A 16,819-nucleotide genomic window follows, 5' to 3' on the forward strand; every position below is an offset into this window, starting at 1 on the left:
AACATGAAGATTCTTGGGTATTAAGTACCGTTTAGCACTGGATGACGTCTGATAACATGTATTTATTGTTATTATGCTTTAATTTACTGCACTGGAATGGATGAGTACATGAACCCAGTAGGAGTGGAACCAATGGCCCTTGGACATGGCTTCTGAAGAAAACCCAGCCATCATGCAAGGCAGCTCGAGCACATTTCCAGAAGTAAAAGTTCTATTATTCTACCAACCAAACTCTAAAGAGTATCAGAGGTCTCCAAACAGACATCACATTACATCACTACAGACATAACATTGAGCTTTACATACTGACCATCCACAGCTCCCAAGGCCATCCCTGGAATTCCCCTTGGAAGCAAAGAGATCAGCACTTGGAACTAAGAAAGTGACCACATCTATTATTGACAAGTCCGTAGTTGTTAATAGTTGTAGTGACTTATAGTTGCTGTTTACTCTGATTATTTACATTCATTCACTTTATGTTTATCCTGTTTTTCATTCGCCTCATGAAGAGCCTCAAAGCTCAAGCGCTGCCGTAACACTGCACACCCCTGACAATGAGTACAGGCACTGTGACCATCTGCACATCAAAAAGTCACAAATATCTCATTCTCAAACATAAAGCCTATGCTCATACATACGCACAGAACGAAAAATGTAAATCCTGCATCATTTGTGGCAACACACAGGACTGTATTTGGGCATAATTTTCTCGTTACCCACCCTCCACTCCAGCTTGGTGTGCACTGTACAGCCAGAGGAACCTGAACTTACCAGAGCGGGACACCCCCAGGAGCGCTGTGACCAACTTCACCCCCAGCTCAGCCCATTCACTGACACCTCAGCACCCTCCAGTATTCAGTGCCTGAATCCTCACCCACAGAATCATCACCCTTCTGACAGCAAAGACTATCAGGAAACGTTCCTGTCAGGTCATGAAATATTTAAACACATTTGATCACTTTTGAAAATGTACAAAATTAAGTTCCAGAGGAGCATTAAGTTCAGGTGGATCTCCAGGTCTGCCATACACCTGCAGTAATGGCGAGCTGATGTCACAAGAGCAGATGATGAAGAGGAAGGTGATAGAAACTGGAGTGTGTTTGAGACTTGGCACCAACCATATTTCTAGCACAGTCTTTCCTTTGCAGATAACTTTCAAAGAAATTAAAGCTTCATTTTAATAACTAAGGTTAAGAAAACATCACAAACAAAAAGGAACTAACTGTGATTAGCTCTTTTTTCCCCCCTTCTCATTGCTTTCAGCTGTCTGTATGGAAATTATACACGTCTATAATTATGTTTAAAGAACATTCACAGAACTCCTACTCCATTTGTGTTCACCCCACCCCTCCCAGCCCCATTCCCACCTGCTCAGCTCTGCCAGGTCCTGGGGCACAGTGTCAGAACCCCCAGTTCCAGTGTGGCCAATGCCCACCAGGAGCCCACAGTGACAGTCGGGCTCTGCACCTGAAGGCACGGGTTGGAGGCAGCCGGGTCATTTATCTCTTGGGATGAGCCCAGAGTCAGCCCAGCCATGGCTGGGAGCTCCTGGAGATTCCAGTAGGATAAGGACAATCTTCAGACATTTAAGGTATGAAAATCAAAGCGAGTGCATTTTCTGTTGATTATTAATTGGCCAGACTTGGGAAGATCTTCAGAGGGAAGAACAAAAGGTGCATCCCTAATGCAAATCCATGCAAAACAAAAATTAGTTCCTTTCTCCAAATCATGGGAAACGCAGCTGCTCAGTGACAGCTCAGAACTACTGAAAATAGGGAAGACAGCATTTGATCCCCTAAGATCATCGTTAGGGACACAGGGTTTGTTCTGCTAACTTTGCCCCAAAAACCCAGACCGAGTAAACAACCAGAGTGCAAATTATCAGCTGAAACAAACTCCAGCAAAGTCAGGACAAGGCAGCGAGCGAGTTCAACTCCAAAGCTGACTTCACTGTTCAAAGTTGAACAGGAGAGTTCAACTCCAAAGCACAGAGGTGGCTCAGAAGCACGGCAGCACTCCCACATCCCCGGCCCTACGCGTGCTCAGACTCGCAGCTCAGCACCAAACACAGCAGTCAAGAGGCAGCATCAGAGCACACGAAACCTCCCAGGCAGATTCATAAGTAAATCATTTGCATCTGCTCTCCCAAAGCACTGGAAAGTCTGCTGGGATTTTCTCCCCCTCCCCTGCAAACACCTTTCCTTCCCAGCCACACCTCTGCCCGATTCATTCACTTTGGATTCCTGTTTTCCAGCTGCATGCTCAAATCGTTTCATGAGTTTTAACGTTTTCTCCTGGACTTTCACACCGAAGCACACACACACACACTGCTAAGAGACACTTCTTAAACACAACACATCCGAACATCTCACAACACAACTAAGTGCTCAGATCTCAGCAGCGCAGTGTATTCGCTCCCTGCCCCGTCCTGGCGCTCAGACCTTTGCTGCTCAGAGGAGACCCCGCAGTGACCGCAGGAATTAGCGATGCGGCTCAGACTGCGACCACACAGATTTTAAAGCCCAGAGAATGGCATGTCGATGCACGGCAGAGCCACCTTAGCCACGTAACGCCGCTTATTCAATCTACAGCAGGGCTCTTTTCACCACGGAGATAACATCACATGAGACACAATCATCGTCAGGACCATTTTGAGCAGACAACAGGACGCTGTACCTTTAGCGCTGTACAGATGAGAGCAGCATCCCTGGGAGGGATTTCCGAGAGTCCGTTTCCAGCCGGGACCGCTTCAGGCAGGAATCAGCGCAGTAACACCCGCACGGCAGCTCCCGAGAGCACAACTTCGGAACTTCCCCAAGCACTGCAGGGTTTCACCGGCCCCTCAAATCGCTGCATAAGCGATCCCTCCCCCTCCGCCCTTCCCAAATCCGTCTACCTCCGTCAGTCCCAAATCGCTTCCAGATGGGTACACGCACTCTCAGCTATTGGACCCGAGCGGCGCAACTCACGGAGCGGAGCCGACCCCGCTCGGCCCAATCCCCGCAGCGCTGCGCTCTGCCGGCCCGGCCCCGGGGAGGCACGGAGGTGGGGTCACAGGGAGACACGTGCGGCTGGAGCGGAGCTGCTGGGGAGAAAGGAGGAGGAGAACCCCCACGGACACGGGGAAAGGGCGAAGCGGCCGCCCCGAAGTCGCAGGAACGGGCAGCGCCGGGCGGAGCAACGGCGTGGGCTCCGGTCCGTGGAGTTCGGAGCGGCCACGAGGGGCTGCTTCACAGCCCAGTGCTTTTATGGCTGAGGGTCACACAAGGACATGCACGGCAGCACAACAAAACGAACGATTCCTTGTTTTCCTACCAGCCGGTGGCTGCCAGAACGGCTGGAATTGCTATTTTATTTAAAAACTATTTTAAAACATCCGAAAAACGTCACACGTGGGTACTGTTATTTACCTACCCCATCAGCTGCCCTGCACCAGGTGACAGCGGCAGCATCAGTGCCGTGCTGCTGCTTGTAGGTACCTTCCAACGTGAGGACATGGCAGATCTCAGCTCTGTAGCAGCACAAAAACAGGAGGAAGAAAGCCAAGCATCAGCACCCACCTCCTGGCTTGTCAGGAGGGGGTTCATTTGGGTTTTTGTCCTTCCCCTTTATATAGAAAAAGTAAAATAGAAAAGGGTGAAGGTCTTCTGCCAACCTGTCTCTGCATATATTACGAGCGCTTTGGTTGTTCTTAATGACCAACCAGCACACTCTAACCACATGTGCTTTTCCCCAGACCATGCAGCTGATGACAGCACTGCATGGTATCGCCCTACAAAGAATCCACGCTAACAGCAGCACTGCAGAGCCACCACCTCACCTCCTGCCTTCCTCCTTAACAAAGGGCACAGCCTGAGCTGCCCCATGGCCCTGGTTGGATTGAGCAGCCAAGGAATGAGCTCTCATCGTTCTTTTTTAATGAACACCTGATTACAACAAGGAGAGACCCACCAGCTTCTACGCAGTATAGGCTGAACGGGTGAGGATGTGAGTGCCATGTTTGAACACTACGTATCAACATTTATCACCTCACATAACATGGCTGATGGGAAGCAATGAGTGGATGAGTTGTAAACCAAGATTTCAGTACAGAAGAGCTCTAAGTGAGCACTCCACAAGCACATACCTTCACTGCAGCAGGACTGAAGGGACTGGATGAAGCCAAGCAGCCCCAGCAGCCCATGAGCAGAGGAGGGCCAGGCTCCATTCCAGTGGCCAAAGCAGGGCCGTGCTGTGCCAGGCAGTTGTTTTCACCAAGGGTGAAGTACAGCTTTTCTCACATTGCTGCCTATTCAGTCACTGAACTCTACTAAATGAACCAACTGACTGACTACCCTGCCAAGAACAGTTATTAATTCCAGTGGTACAAACTGCCCAGTCTCTCAATGCTGTGCTATATGCTCAGCTTCCTGCTGGTAATGCATCCAAAGGAGCAACAGTGCACCTATGCAGTGTGCCTTGCTCCTGGCATGGAGAACACAGCTCATCACAGCACTGCGTGCAGCAAGCTTCATACTCAGAGCAGGACACAGCTCCACAGCAGGCACTGAGCTCACAGTTACAGTGTAGAAGTAGTTAGCTACAGACCTACAGCATTATCAAGGGACCTTACAGAGAGCACCTGTTGCTTCTTGTATTTCACAGTACTCTGAATCAGCCCAACAAGCCCAAGTAAAGCACTTGGTTGGGGCAGAACAGCTGCACCTGCAATTGATGCTTCCGCTCTCTCATGGAAACAAACAAATGTCATTATCTTGCTACAGGGCAAAGCACCAAGTCTTCTCTGCTTCATAGAAATTCAAAGATTGCCATTAGTTTGTGATAGTACAAATGAGGTACTTGGTGTTTCCCAAGGAAGAAGAAAGAAAAGATATTGGAGAGCAGCTTTAATAGTCATGAAACAGCAGAAACCATCATCATCATCATAGTCTCGTGCGGGTTGGAAGGGACCTTAGAGATCATTGAGTCCAGCCCCCGGGATTCGAGCCTCTGTGTAGCAGAGCGGCACTTCTACCACTTGTGCCACAGGGGGGATTCGAACTCCGGGCCCCAGCGTTGCAAGGCGGCATCCTTAACCACTGCGCCACCGGGGCACACATCATGTTTGTCTGACGTTAACACAGGGAGGGAATGGTTTACATGCACAGGAGAGCAGCAGATCAGCTCTTCAGGTGTCACTGAAGGATGCATTTTTAAAACAAACAGAAGTACCGACCTCATCCAAAGCGCTGTTACACAGATGGCCTTAGACCTGATGGCATCCCCTTATCTCATCACAGTCAGAACAGCTCTAAGAGATCTAAGCAAAAAGGTTATGTTGTTTCACATTAGAGATTGGTTGTTGGAGATGGAGGGAGAAAAGCAAACGACCACACCTGTCATTGACATATGATCAGCTAATCTCATTTATTGCTTGGCTGCGTGTACATTTATAATACAGATAATTAGTTCATACATAGTGCAAAAGCGGAGCTCATCATTGGTTCCCAATTACATACCATCCCCAAGTATCTTTGCAACTTGGAGTTATCATCCTGATAGTTACTCCCTTGCTGAGTTCACAAAACCATGGCTAGTTTCTCACCATCACAGGGCATCCTGTTGCTCTTGCTGTCCTTGCAGGTGGTACAGCTGCTTGTTTAGCTGCACTGTGTTTATGACCCTTCTCAGCTAACTAGCTGTCAATAACACTCCAAAATTGGTATCTGAATTAAACCTTCCATTCCAAATGAAAGAATTCTGTAAGTTAATTAAGCATTCTCTGAACAAGCACACCTTATTTAGAAGCCCTAAGATGCAAAAGCCAGATTACAGGTGACACTTCACTAGATTACCGATAGCACAGCTCTAATTAAAACCATCTGGCATGAAAACACGTTTTCCTTACTAAGTAAAACAAAACTCCACCCCTTTCCTTACATCATGCAACGAGTTTCTAAACACACCAAGCACTCACTACTACTCCAGATGGAATCTTTAGGAGCAACAATATTTAGCATCTTATATATATTTAGCAATGATAACTGGTGCTGTTGCTGAACTTCCTTTAACAGCTAACACCCTGATACCGGAGTGCCGGCAGATCGCGCTCACTCAGCCGGACCGGCGGCATCACTTGGGCTCCCGGCTCCCCCTGGGGGCTGATCCACGAACATGGTGCACTGCAGTTTTCACCAGGTGGAGAAGTTTAACCCTGAGAAGCAGCGTTTGTTGGTGAGACGCTTCCACGTGCAGAGACTCAGCCCGGCCGCACACACACGCACGTGGATTCCACAGCCAGCTGCGGATCTTCCCCTTTGGTTTCTAATCACAAAGAAACCTCCCTTTAGAGTCACAGCTGAAGCATATATAAGGGCTCGCACTCGTGTGCGTTCGTTTTTTCTTGAATATTTTGGGGGAGGCGTTGTTAGGCTGCAGCTCTGAAGAGCATGGAGGGTACCTGGAGGGTCTGCGTTTGTTTCTATTGCTGCATTCACTGGTTTTCTTTCAGCATGCAGTGCTCCCCCCGCTCCAGGGGTCGCGCAGCTCCAGACAAGGGCTCCGGGCTTATGAGAGCTCCTGAGCTCCGCGAGCTCTACCCGCTGCTGCGGCTGCCCAAGGGAGCGAGCCAAGGCTGTGCGCTCCTGCCCCCCCTGCTCAAAGTGCTGTCCGACCAGGGATGGCAGAGCTGGGAACGTGGGACCCCCAGGCTCCAGCTGGACTCCCGAGCCCTGCGGTACATGAAGAGGCTGTATAAGATGTACGCCACCAAGGAGGGAATCCCAAAGGCCCACAAGAGCCACCTCTATAACACTGTTCGACTTTTCACCCCGTGTTCTGAGTGCCAGCACTGCCACAGGGACCTGATTACAGGTAGGTGATCAGGTAGGTGATTTACAGCACAGGCTGCTGGAGGCGTTTTGGTTTTTAACAGGCAGCCTCATGCCAATGTCTCCTAAATACAGCAGCAGTTAAAGCAGTGGTCTGAATCCAAATCAACTTGGAGCAAATTTGGAGGCTGCTGTTGAAATTCATAACTTTAGATAAAAAAAAATCATTAACATAAAGTTGTAAGTTTATTAAGATCCACAGAGACCACATCTGACTCTTAACCCTTTGCTTCTCTGTGTTTGAAGATCACTTAATGCACTTGTGTCTACCAAAGAACAATCTCTAACTCAGGAAAGCAGCAGTGCTGAGCAGTAAGAGAAGCAGCAGTGCTGAGCAGTAAGAGAAGCAGCGTGCTGAGCATTCAGCTCTACACCTGGAGAGAAGGCCAGCACGGGGCTTCATCAGCCTCAGAATGAGACAGAAATTGCAGTAAATACAAATAACATCATGGGAAATGACAACAAACAGCGTGTACTACAGTAGGGACAAATGAGACAGAAATATGCATTCAGAATAGCTTGGAAGCTGTCATTCTGTTTCATGAGAGAGAAGCAAACTGACAGAAATGACTTTCTGCTTTGCTGTTAGTCAGCATCACTGGCAGCTGTTGGTCAGGAATGTGTGAGTAGGAACAATAACTGCAGCTAATGCTAAAAATCTAAAGTTTTAAAGGGAACATGGCAGCACACCCGTTAGAACTTACATCATTTCATGGTTTCCTGCACAGTCCAAAGGCTCTGGTTCCTTTTTCCCCATTGGAACTGCCAACTTTGTGTGCTGTTCCTTAACTGCACTCAGTGCCTCTTAGAAACCTTGGGCCTTCTTGGTTTTGTTGATAAGTTTTGGTTCTGACTGAAGTAGACATTCCATATAATAAAAATATGGGCATCTAAATTGGTTTCTTCTGCTGCTTACCAATTTCTGGTGATCCACTATGTCAGAGCATTTATGTACCGGTGGCAAATCAAGATGCATTAACTGTGCAAGATCTTTGTTTCTCTTTTCAGGAGACCTTCACTCAGTGGATCTGCTCTTCAACCTGGACCGTGTTACTGCTCTCGAGCACTTACTCAAGTCTGTCTTGCTCTACTCATTTGACACCTCAGTTCCCACTTCTTCCTTTACGAGCACGTGCCATTTGGCTGTTAAGGAGCATGATTCTTCTAGCCAAGAATGTCCCAGCATTTCACACTCTGTAGCTTTTAGCCTGCACTTTGAAGTTAGAAAGCGCAAGTGGATTGAGGTTGATGTGACTTCTTTTCTGCAGCCTCTCATTGCTACTAACAGGAGGAATATTCATATGGCTGTGAACTTCACTTGTCTGATGGGTAACCCACAACATAACACTAACCAGGATAATCTCATTAATATGGCTCTGGTCCCCCCTTCTCTTCTTCTTTACCTAAACGATACCAGCGAGCAAGCTTATCACAGGTGGAACTCACTTAGACACAGAAGGAAAAGCCCAGCGCGGCCCAGGCAGAGGAACAGCCTGTTTGCTGATGTGACAGGTGACAAAGGAAGAGAGAACACGCAGGTTAAAAGGGCATCCAGGCATCGAAGGGAAGAGAATCTGAAGGAAGCTCCAGCAACTCCGCCTCAAAACCTGAGTGAATATTTCAAACAATTTCTGTTTCCTCAAAACGAGTGCGAGCTTCACAGCTTCCGTTTAAGCTTCAGCCGGTTAAAATGGGACAAATGGATCATAGCACCGCATAGATACAGCCCTCAGTACTGCAAGGGTGACTGTCCAAGGGTGGTTGGGCACCGTTATGGCTCACCTGTACATACAATGGTGCAGAACCTCATATATGAGAAACTGGACTCCTCTGTTCCCAGGCCCTCCTGTGTTCCTGCTGAATACAGCCCTCTGAGCGTCCTGACCATAGAGCCTGATGGCTCCATAGTCTACAAAGAATACGAGGACATGATAGCTACTAAATGCACTTGTCGGTAGGGGGTGCACCTTAACCTGCTTCACACTTGCTTTAGGTGTTTTGTAATCTCAGAATATTTGTGGTGTTTGTGTAATTCTGACGGCTCTTTCAAACTGAATAGGAGCATGGAGTTAATTAGTGGGTGTTTATATAATAGCACTGTTTTTGTAGCCACTCGGGCTTTCTAGAATGTGGAAATAAATGTAAATATCTTTTTATTGGAATAATGTTGCATTTGAACAGAAGTGGTTTCAACTACCAGGTGCCTATTTTAAGCTGTTTTGGTACAGATTTAATAATAAATAAAATGAGTGCCTATCACACATATCACTTGAATTCAGTGTCTGCTAGTCTTACTTTATATAAAGAAATCCTTTGTAATGGCACTTCTGTTAAGCTTCTGGATAAGAGGAAAGGCTCATGTTAAAATTATTCTCAGTATTTCATTCTTTTTCCTTTCCAAATTTCCAGCCCCCCCCCCCAGTGTTTTTCTTGTAGTAGGAATGTTGCAGAAAATGCTTGTTTCAGGATGAGAACAACTCAAGCTAAGAGAGCTTTGGCTGCAGCTCACACAAAGGGGGCTGCTTTTGGTAGGGATTTTTTAATAGAATATGGTGCTGTTTTGAGTGTGGGGGTTTTTTTAGTTGCGAAGAATAGCTTTTAAAACAATTTGTGAGCATGTTGTTGCGTAAACTCCCGTTCTCTACCAGCCCTTAACATTAGATCATGACTCACACGGCTCCGTGGGGCTTAGGCTGGGAGCACAGCCTGGTGGGGACAGCACGGAGCCCAAGGACTGTACATGGCTCACAGGGCACTGGCAGGGCAGCAGACGTGCTTTAGTCCCTCGGCATGAGCCTGGAGCTGCGGTGCTGCCTGACACAGCCCAGCTCTGCCCATTGCGTTGGCCTGAAGCTGCTGAACTAAAAATAGTGCTGACTTTGGCGCTGTGTGAGGTTCATCTCACCAAGGGCTCCAGGCGAAATGGTTCCACGTCAAACAAAGTCCTGCCTCAGCTTGGTGCTGTGTCTGATTGGCTTTAAAAAGGGTTGCTTGCTGAATGTACGCCACTCCCACCGATCCATTCCAAACGATGGGAGCTGAGCTCTGCCAAACGTGTGTGTATTTGAAGCCGCCTCCTTTCACATTGTGGCTGCGGCTCTTTCAGCAGTGACAGATCCTGGCAGCGCCCTGTGGTGCCTTTTCTCACAGTTTTTAGGGCGTTTTGGCGTTTTTAGGGGATTAAAGATGCTGCGCACCCTGCAGCTGGTTCAGCAGAAGCGAACACGGAGATGTGAAGTTATTCGCTCTTTATCACGAGTGTGGAAAAGTCAATGGAGGACAAAGCATTCAGGCTGTGGAAGCTGTAATGGGGGCAGCTACAGAAACGTATCACCTCATATCAGAAACGTGATGGATCCGAGGGCGCATCCTCTGCGCAGTGATAACGCACCCATTGCAACCAATGGCGACCAAGGGCCGCCTCGCCGCCAGGAAGCAGAAGCAGCATGTGAGGTTCCGTTCTGAGTCGCGCTGCAGCGGGGCGGTGTGACAAGGTGACACGGTCCGGCCATGGGCATCCACTTCGGGAACCTGGCCCAGGTGCGGCACATCATCACGTACAGCCTGTCGCCCTTCGAGCAGCGCGCCATCCCCAACGTCTTCTCGGACGGGCTGCCCAATGTGTGGCGGAGCTTCAGCTCGCAGGTCTTCAAGGTGGCGCCCCGTGAGTAGGAGCGGGGCTGAGCGGGGGCCTGATGGAGCTCGGGGGGGCACAGTGAGCAATGGGGTCTTATGGTGGCAATGGGGCTTTGTAGTGGCAGTGGGGTCTTATAGTGGCAATGAGGCTTTATTGTGGCAGTGGGGTCTTATAGTGGCAATGGAGCCTTATGGTGGCAATGGGGCCTTACGGTGGCAGTGGGGCTTTATGGTGGCAATGGGGCTTTATAGCGAGGTGTCATGGCTGTGTTGCCGTAGAAGCACAGCGGGCAGCCCGTGCTGCTCTGTGCCGTGCCCTGTGTCAGTGTTTCCTTTCCGTTTCCAGCCTTCCTGGGCACCTACCTGCTGTACTCGTGGGGCATGCAAGAGTTTGAGAGGCTGAAGAGGAAGAATCCTGCTGACTATGAGAACGACCAGTGACTGCACCGCTCAGTGTCACCGCTCTGCGTTACTTGTTCCATTGCTCATTCACGGAACCAGAGGGACGGGGAGATAATACATAATAATGCCTAATAAACTTTAACTTTGGCCTGTATCTTTATATGAAGTCTGTGTCTTACATTGTTTAAGGTGAATTATACCCCGTTATCTGTCAGGTGAATGCCATACAGAGATAACAGTACTAAAATCCTCTAAGCTCAAATTGCTTTATTTCACATTTCTCTCTGACTCTATTTTCTAGATACATTTCTCAGTGTATTCAGTTGAAGGCAGCCCTGGCTACAGTACAGGTGATGAGAAATAGCAGAGCATTGGTGAGCAATTTGATCTTTTTATCCTCCTCTCACTGGCCACTTTTTGCTTGAATTAGAACATATTCCAGTCTGTGTACCTGTGAAGAACAGTCTGATATGATACTGACAAAAATTGCCCAGCCTGACTGATGGTTCAGAATTGAATATGAGCTTTGATCCTTTATACAGTTACCAGGTTATCATATTTATTAATAATAATCAGATGATAAACTGCAATTCTGATGTTTGGTTAGCGTTAACTGGCTGAATTAAAAGCAGTTCCTAGGGAACTACAAGGAAGTAAAAGGATTATTTTAACACCCAAAGATGATTTAAGGAACTCTATTACTACCATTAAATTTTCAAATGCATGACTACAAAATTCACCCCGGGGCTCTTACATGTATGACACGTTTCCCTCTGCAAAGTCCAGAACATTTGGCCCATTCCTTTATCTTTTATTTTTCTTAGTGTTGAGCTGTCTGCCTCAAATTCAAGCAAAGTAACACCTTTATCTCCCTGTCACGCTATTCCTGTAGCTGGTACTGAAAATTTATCTAATCTGGAGAGTGTGACATTCTTCTGTGATAGATCGTTTGTGGGTTAAGGGCTGAGCTGTCTGGAAGTCAAAGATGCTCAGTCTCTCACTTCAGCAAGCTGTGGATATACACTTCCAATAGCTGCAGGCTTTCTTGTTCTGTACTCCCAAGTGCAGTCTGAGGTTGGCAGAAACAAGCAAAGCAAGCTACTCAGTGCTGTAAGTTCTGCTAAAAATAATCTATTTCAGTTCTATTTCTACTTAAGCAAGGGAAGAATAAACTGGGTTCTCCAATTCTGAGCAGCCAAACATGTCGGCAGCCATACTTCATTCAGAACTCTTGTTTGGGTCTTATTTACTTACCCTCAAACAGCAACAGGAGTTGATTCGTAGCCTGAATAACAGGACATCTAAGGTTTCGTACTGTGGGAGTTTGAGTCAATACTTCCTTTTTGGTACCTCTCAGCAGTTCTGTTGAGCATGAGCAGCTCAGAACAGAGCCCAGCCTCTCGTGAGGTCTCTGCTCCCATTCACAGACAGCTGAACTATGTCCAGACCAGCTGCTAGACTGCTGTAAACAGGTGGCAAGTTCAGCTGCCACTGCTGAGTTTACCTACAACCCAGCAGCCCCGTGAGCTTCAAGCGACAGCACCGCTGCCAGGCCCTGGCTTTTAACCTTCATGCTGCAGGGTCAGCAGCTGGGCTGGAGCTGCTCCCTGTCTGTTCCTGCTGCTGGCAGCACCTGCTGCAATCCCGCTGAGCTGTTCTCATCTCTGCAGTTGCCTGCGGGCCCAGCCGTGCAGCAGGGAGCAAGAAGCAAACCTGGCACATTGACATGCTGCTGCAGTGATGGCTCCCACCTGCCAGGTGGTACGTGGGAGCTCAGCTGAGCAGCATTTCAGAGTCTGAACAATGCAGCTGAAAATCAATCTGTCCCCTCATTTATTTCTGATGTTCCTTCACTAAATGCTAAAAGTGGCAACACAGCAATGTTTTACATTCTTTTCAATTGTTTAAACAATTGCAGTGGCTATCTACTGGCCTGCAACAGACATCTGGACTGCACTGCATTTGCACACATGGAAACAATCAGTCCCTTTTTTTTCTTGCACAGATGAAACAGATGCAGCCCAGAAGGGATCTGCAACTACAAAGACACTATAAAGAACTTATAATACACAACAATTTTGATGTATCATCACACGACTAGTTTTAGCTAGCAAAAAATGCTGAGAAACAATGACATGCTGGAGGCACTGCTCTTAGAGTTGAGATGCCATTCAAACCTGTGCTCCACAGGTGAAGGCAGTAATTAAAACTCAGTTGTATGTAAAGAAAGGATTCAGTAGAAGAAACAGTTGAGAAATTCACAGCAAAATGTAAAAAAAACAACCAACCAACACTGAAGTTCAGCTATTTGATCTGCAGTGATTATGTGAGACCCAAGAATGCAAAATAAAGACCAGTTTTGATTCCTCCTCACAGGGAAGCAAGACAAATAAGGGGAAGTGGGAAAATGTAAGAGGAACGCCAGGAAAGGAGCAAATCTTCCTGCAGTGGGTTGGAGGCAATATGCTGCAAAGGGCTTTCATTTAATCCCAGTGAAATTTGGGCTTCGCAGTAATCATTTGTAGGCTGGAACCTGACAACCAAGCAGGCATTATCTTAATCTATGTAACTTGCCTTCCACGCTGGCACTTATGCCTCCATATTGGGCAATCACAGAAAACTGTAGCCTACTGCATTCACATTTGGATTTATAATGTAGCTGAAGCACAATTATTTTGTACAGTACCTGAAATATTTGTTTTTAAACAGACTGCTTCCAAATCTACGTGCAGAGCTTGACACAGCTATACTGGTGTTCTGCTACTCTGCAACTGAAAAAAGTCATTTCCTTGACAGATACAGCAAACCTGGACATACGTGGTAGCTGGGTGCATGAAGCATCACAGCCAAAAAGGAGTAAATAGTGACAAGGTGCATTTACAGAGTAGTAATCTTAGACACACACCTACTCCTACTTGTCTCAGTGGGAGACAAGTGGGGGAAGCATGTTTCAACTTTGATATTTTGGAAGAAATGGGAAGCAGTATGTAGTGCTTTTTAAACATTATTTTCTCTGGGCTGTTGGCAATCTTCTATCACCACAGAAGAGTTTAAGATTTCCCTTAATTACAGTCTGCCTGTCCACATCAGTGGGAGTTTTGTAGGCACCTTTCAGAAGATGAATCGTGAGGTAGACTATGAGATACAGAGGCAGAGTACAGCAGAGAGCATTCATCTCCATAAACCAGTCTTGCTACATAGAGCAACTCACCTCCATAAAATCCTTGCAGCCATCCCTTCTACTTTTTTGCTTAGCTATCTAGAGATTAACTGCACATGAGGATCCTTGAAAGGACAGATCTGTGATTTACCTACCAAGTAATAACATTATTTTGACATTCCAAACCCCACATGGAAAATATTATATCTGATTCTCAAGTACTGCTTTGTGGGAATAAAGGTTAAATTATTTGCTTGTGATTCTTTCACACACCAAGAATGAGAAGCAGAGTCGAAAGTTTGATTCTCTGCTCAAAATACTCTCAGGAGAGCAGTATTTACCTCCCAGCTGGCAAACTCAGAGCTGTGCATGCTGTGAATGTCACAGAAGTCAAATAAGGTTATGGCTTTTTGATCTTCACCATGAGACTGTTGGCCACCCACACTTTTACTTGCAGGCACACAAGGGAGTTCTGGTAACATGCTAGATAGGTGTTAAAGAAAGAACAGTTGGCAAATCTGGTAAGCTGACCAGACAAAGTACAAGTGGAAGGAGAGTAAATCATTAGCTAGATAGATAGGCCTTGAACCAGATCGCTTCAGTAGATGCTAACTTTGTAATTCCCTCTTGCTCCTAAATGAACTTTGTTCCTGTAATGACTGACAGCTGATGCAACGATAAGAGAATGAAGCCTATAAAAATCTGGCTGTAGCTTGGGAAGTTCTATTCGGGGCTCTTCCAACCTCCTCCACCCACAGCTGCTCCTACAGTTGAAGTGGCAGCTCATCCTGTGAAGATGCACTGTTGGAAAAGCATGGCATTCCTTTTATTCTTCTTACTGCTGCTCAGTCAGGTAAGCACAGATTACTGTTTGAAGTGCTAGTTCAGATGTCAGACAGCAAAGACGTGCATGAACGAGAGGAACTGGCAGGAGTCAGCAGTGTGGGTAGAGCTCTTTTGGGGGACTCAGCATCCCAAAGAAGCAGAGTGTCTGCCTAGTGAAGATGGGTCACTTGCTCAGTTACTTTTCAGAGTAATTGTGCCTTCCCTCCCAAAGTAACTAAAATGCTGATTTTTAATAACTATTTCTTTAGGACTCGGATACAAACAATTATGCTTTAAGAGAGCAATGTCTGAAAACAAGGAAGATTTAAAGTCCTTCACTTAGTAATGCTTAAGATGATTGACCCGAGCATCAAAATGACCCTCTGCCCACTGCTGCTGCATGTTGCTGACAGTTGGCTGCTCTGTTCCAGGCACACTCTGCTTCCCTGCACCAACCACAGCCCCTCCAGAGACAGAAGCGGATGACACCTTTCTGGAGAGGAGTCTCACTGAGACCCGTTGGAGCCTCATGTAGGGATAACAGTGAATGCATTACAATGCTATGCAGGTACTAACCCTAATCAACATCATGGCTTGGAGACGTTTGATACTGTGTTATGTGGAGGAAGTTCCTACTTCTTCTCAATCAATTAAGATATGAGATTAACTCTGTGCATAAAAGAAAAAGATGCCAGGAATAAGGATGGAGCAATAGATTGAGACCTCTTCTGTTGGCAGTACAAACAGAACAGAGTCCAAGTGCCCTTGATGACAGGCCTGAGCCATTGCAGTGCAACCCCAGAAAAGTCATCTTAGAAAGAGAAAAAAGAACACAGAGTTCGAGACTGAATTTAGGTACTGAGGCCTTAAAAATTAATCCTTAAGGCCAAAATAATTCACTTTAAAGCATATATTAATTAAAAGGGACTAGTTCAGCTCTCATTTTGAAGAGAGCTAAAATACTAAAGCAAAAATTCCTCAGTTGCCATGCACACGAAGTATGAGTAAATTGTCCAAATCCATATAAAAAGTGATGTTGAAGTTACTTGGTGACTGAAAGCTGATTTTGTGGCACCTACTGTACTGCCAGAAAGCAAATGGAAGAAGAGCAGAACATATACATCATCTAGATGCAAATGCTACAGGAAATGGTAGTCAGGCTCCTCTTTTGCATGCATTTGAAATGCTTCTTGTGGTTCTACCAACTAGTATGGATGAACTGTAACAGCAGCTACAGGAAGATAAATAGACAGAAAGGTGTCTCTTATGGGTAACTTGTACGCCACTATCTGACTACTGGGTCAGACCTGGGTAAGCTGTTCTTTGCAGTTACCATGAGAAGCAAAGAATGTAAAACGAATAAAGTCAAACTGAATTAAGTCAGTGAGATAACAGCAGCACTGCTGCAATGGCTGAGTAAGATGAGCACCGCTAGGGCTGGATAGACTTGTGTAAGCCCTACATGGCCGCCAGTCTGAGCTGTCAGTGCCTGATGATGTTTTGTCCTCCAGGAAGAACCGCTGCTTCCTTAGAACTGCCTCCGAGTGACCTGCCTCTAAGAACACCCACTGCTGTTACTGCTGCCACGGCTCAGCTCTACATGTGACGTATTTATTGACCACTCAGAAGCTACGACAGCAAATCAGCAACAAGTACATTCGACTTTCCTGCCACAGGAACTGGTAAAAGGACTTCAAAAAGATGGAGAGCATTCGCTCACCGGGGTTGTACCTCTGCAGCACGCACTGAGGATGGCCAAGCTCAATAAAAGGACTCTGCATCTCATGTTTGTTTTGTTTGTAATTGTTCATATATATATATTTATTTTAAGGTGCGTATTAAAAGTTTATATTCCGCAAACTACCTGGGTTTCCCCTTGCATCCTGTGACCACAGTGTCTGCTGACGGCACATCAGGCACTTCAAGC

At 46.6% G+C, this 16,819-nt stretch overlaps 2 protein-coding genes across 2 annotated transcripts; both read left to right on the forward strand.

The window, feature by feature from the left end:
• The first annotated feature begins 5,464 nt into the window (after nucleotides 1-5,464).
• On the forward strand, nucleotides 5,465-9,248 carry LOC146752503 (growth/differentiation factor 9-like). The gene is made up of 2 exons (XM_085531688.1): nucleotides 5,465-6,852; nucleotides 7,878-9,248. Exons 1-2 carry the CDS (start codon nucleotides 6,429-6,431, stop codon nucleotides 8,825-8,827), a joined length of 1,374 nt encoding a protein of 457 aa, XP_085387814.1. The 5' UTR covers nucleotides 5,465-6,428; the 3' UTR covers nucleotides 8,828-9,248.
• Nucleotides 9,249-14,795: 5,547 nt separating this feature from the next.
• LOC146752504 (liver-expressed antimicrobial peptide 2-like) lies at nucleotides 14,796-16,755 on the forward strand. Its single transcript, XM_085531691.1, has 3 exons — nucleotides 14,796-14,920; nucleotides 15,324-15,460; nucleotides 16,404-16,755. Exons 1-3 carry the CDS (start codon nucleotides 14,864-14,866, stop codon nucleotides 16,438-16,440), a joined length of 231 nt encoding a protein of 76 aa, XP_085387817.1. The 5' UTR covers nucleotides 14,796-14,863; the 3' UTR covers nucleotides 16,441-16,755.
• Nucleotides 16,756-16,819: the final 64 nt, after the last annotated feature.

The sequence above is a fragment of the Coturnix japonica genome, unplaced genomic scaffold (genome assembly GCF_054131305.1).
Source record: "Coturnix japonica strain WE unplaced genomic scaffold, WE-NBRP24 Scf044, whole genome shotgun sequence".
Taxonomy (NCBI): domain Eukaryota; kingdom Metazoa; phylum Chordata; class Aves; order Galliformes; family Phasianidae; genus Coturnix; species Coturnix japonica.

What these genes read in the sequence shown, in the direction of transcription:
- LOC146752503 (XM_085531688.1), top strand. Translation starts at nt 6,429, where the DNA reads ATGGAGGGTACCTGGAGGGTCTGCGTTTGTTTCTATTGCTGCATTCAC. An exon ending in CCACAGGGACCTGATTACAG is followed by an intron (nt 6,853 to 7,877) that starts GTAGGTGATCAG and finishes TTCTCTTTTCAG; the next exon opens with GAGACCTTCACTCAGTGGAT.
- LOC146752504 (XM_085531691.1), top strand. Translation starts at nt 14,864, where the DNA reads ATGCACTGTTGGAAAAGCATGGCATTCCTTTTATTCTTCTTACTGCTG. An exon ending in TCTTACTGCTGCTCAGTCAG is followed by an intron (nt 14,921 to 15,323) that starts GTAAGCACAGAT and finishes GCTCTGTTCCAG; the next exon opens with GCACACTCTGCTTCCCTGCA. An exon ending in TGCATTACAATGCTATGCAG is followed by an intron (nt 15,461 to 16,403) that starts GTACTAACCCTA and finishes TTTGTCCTCCAG; the next exon opens with GAAGAACCGCTGCTTCCTTA.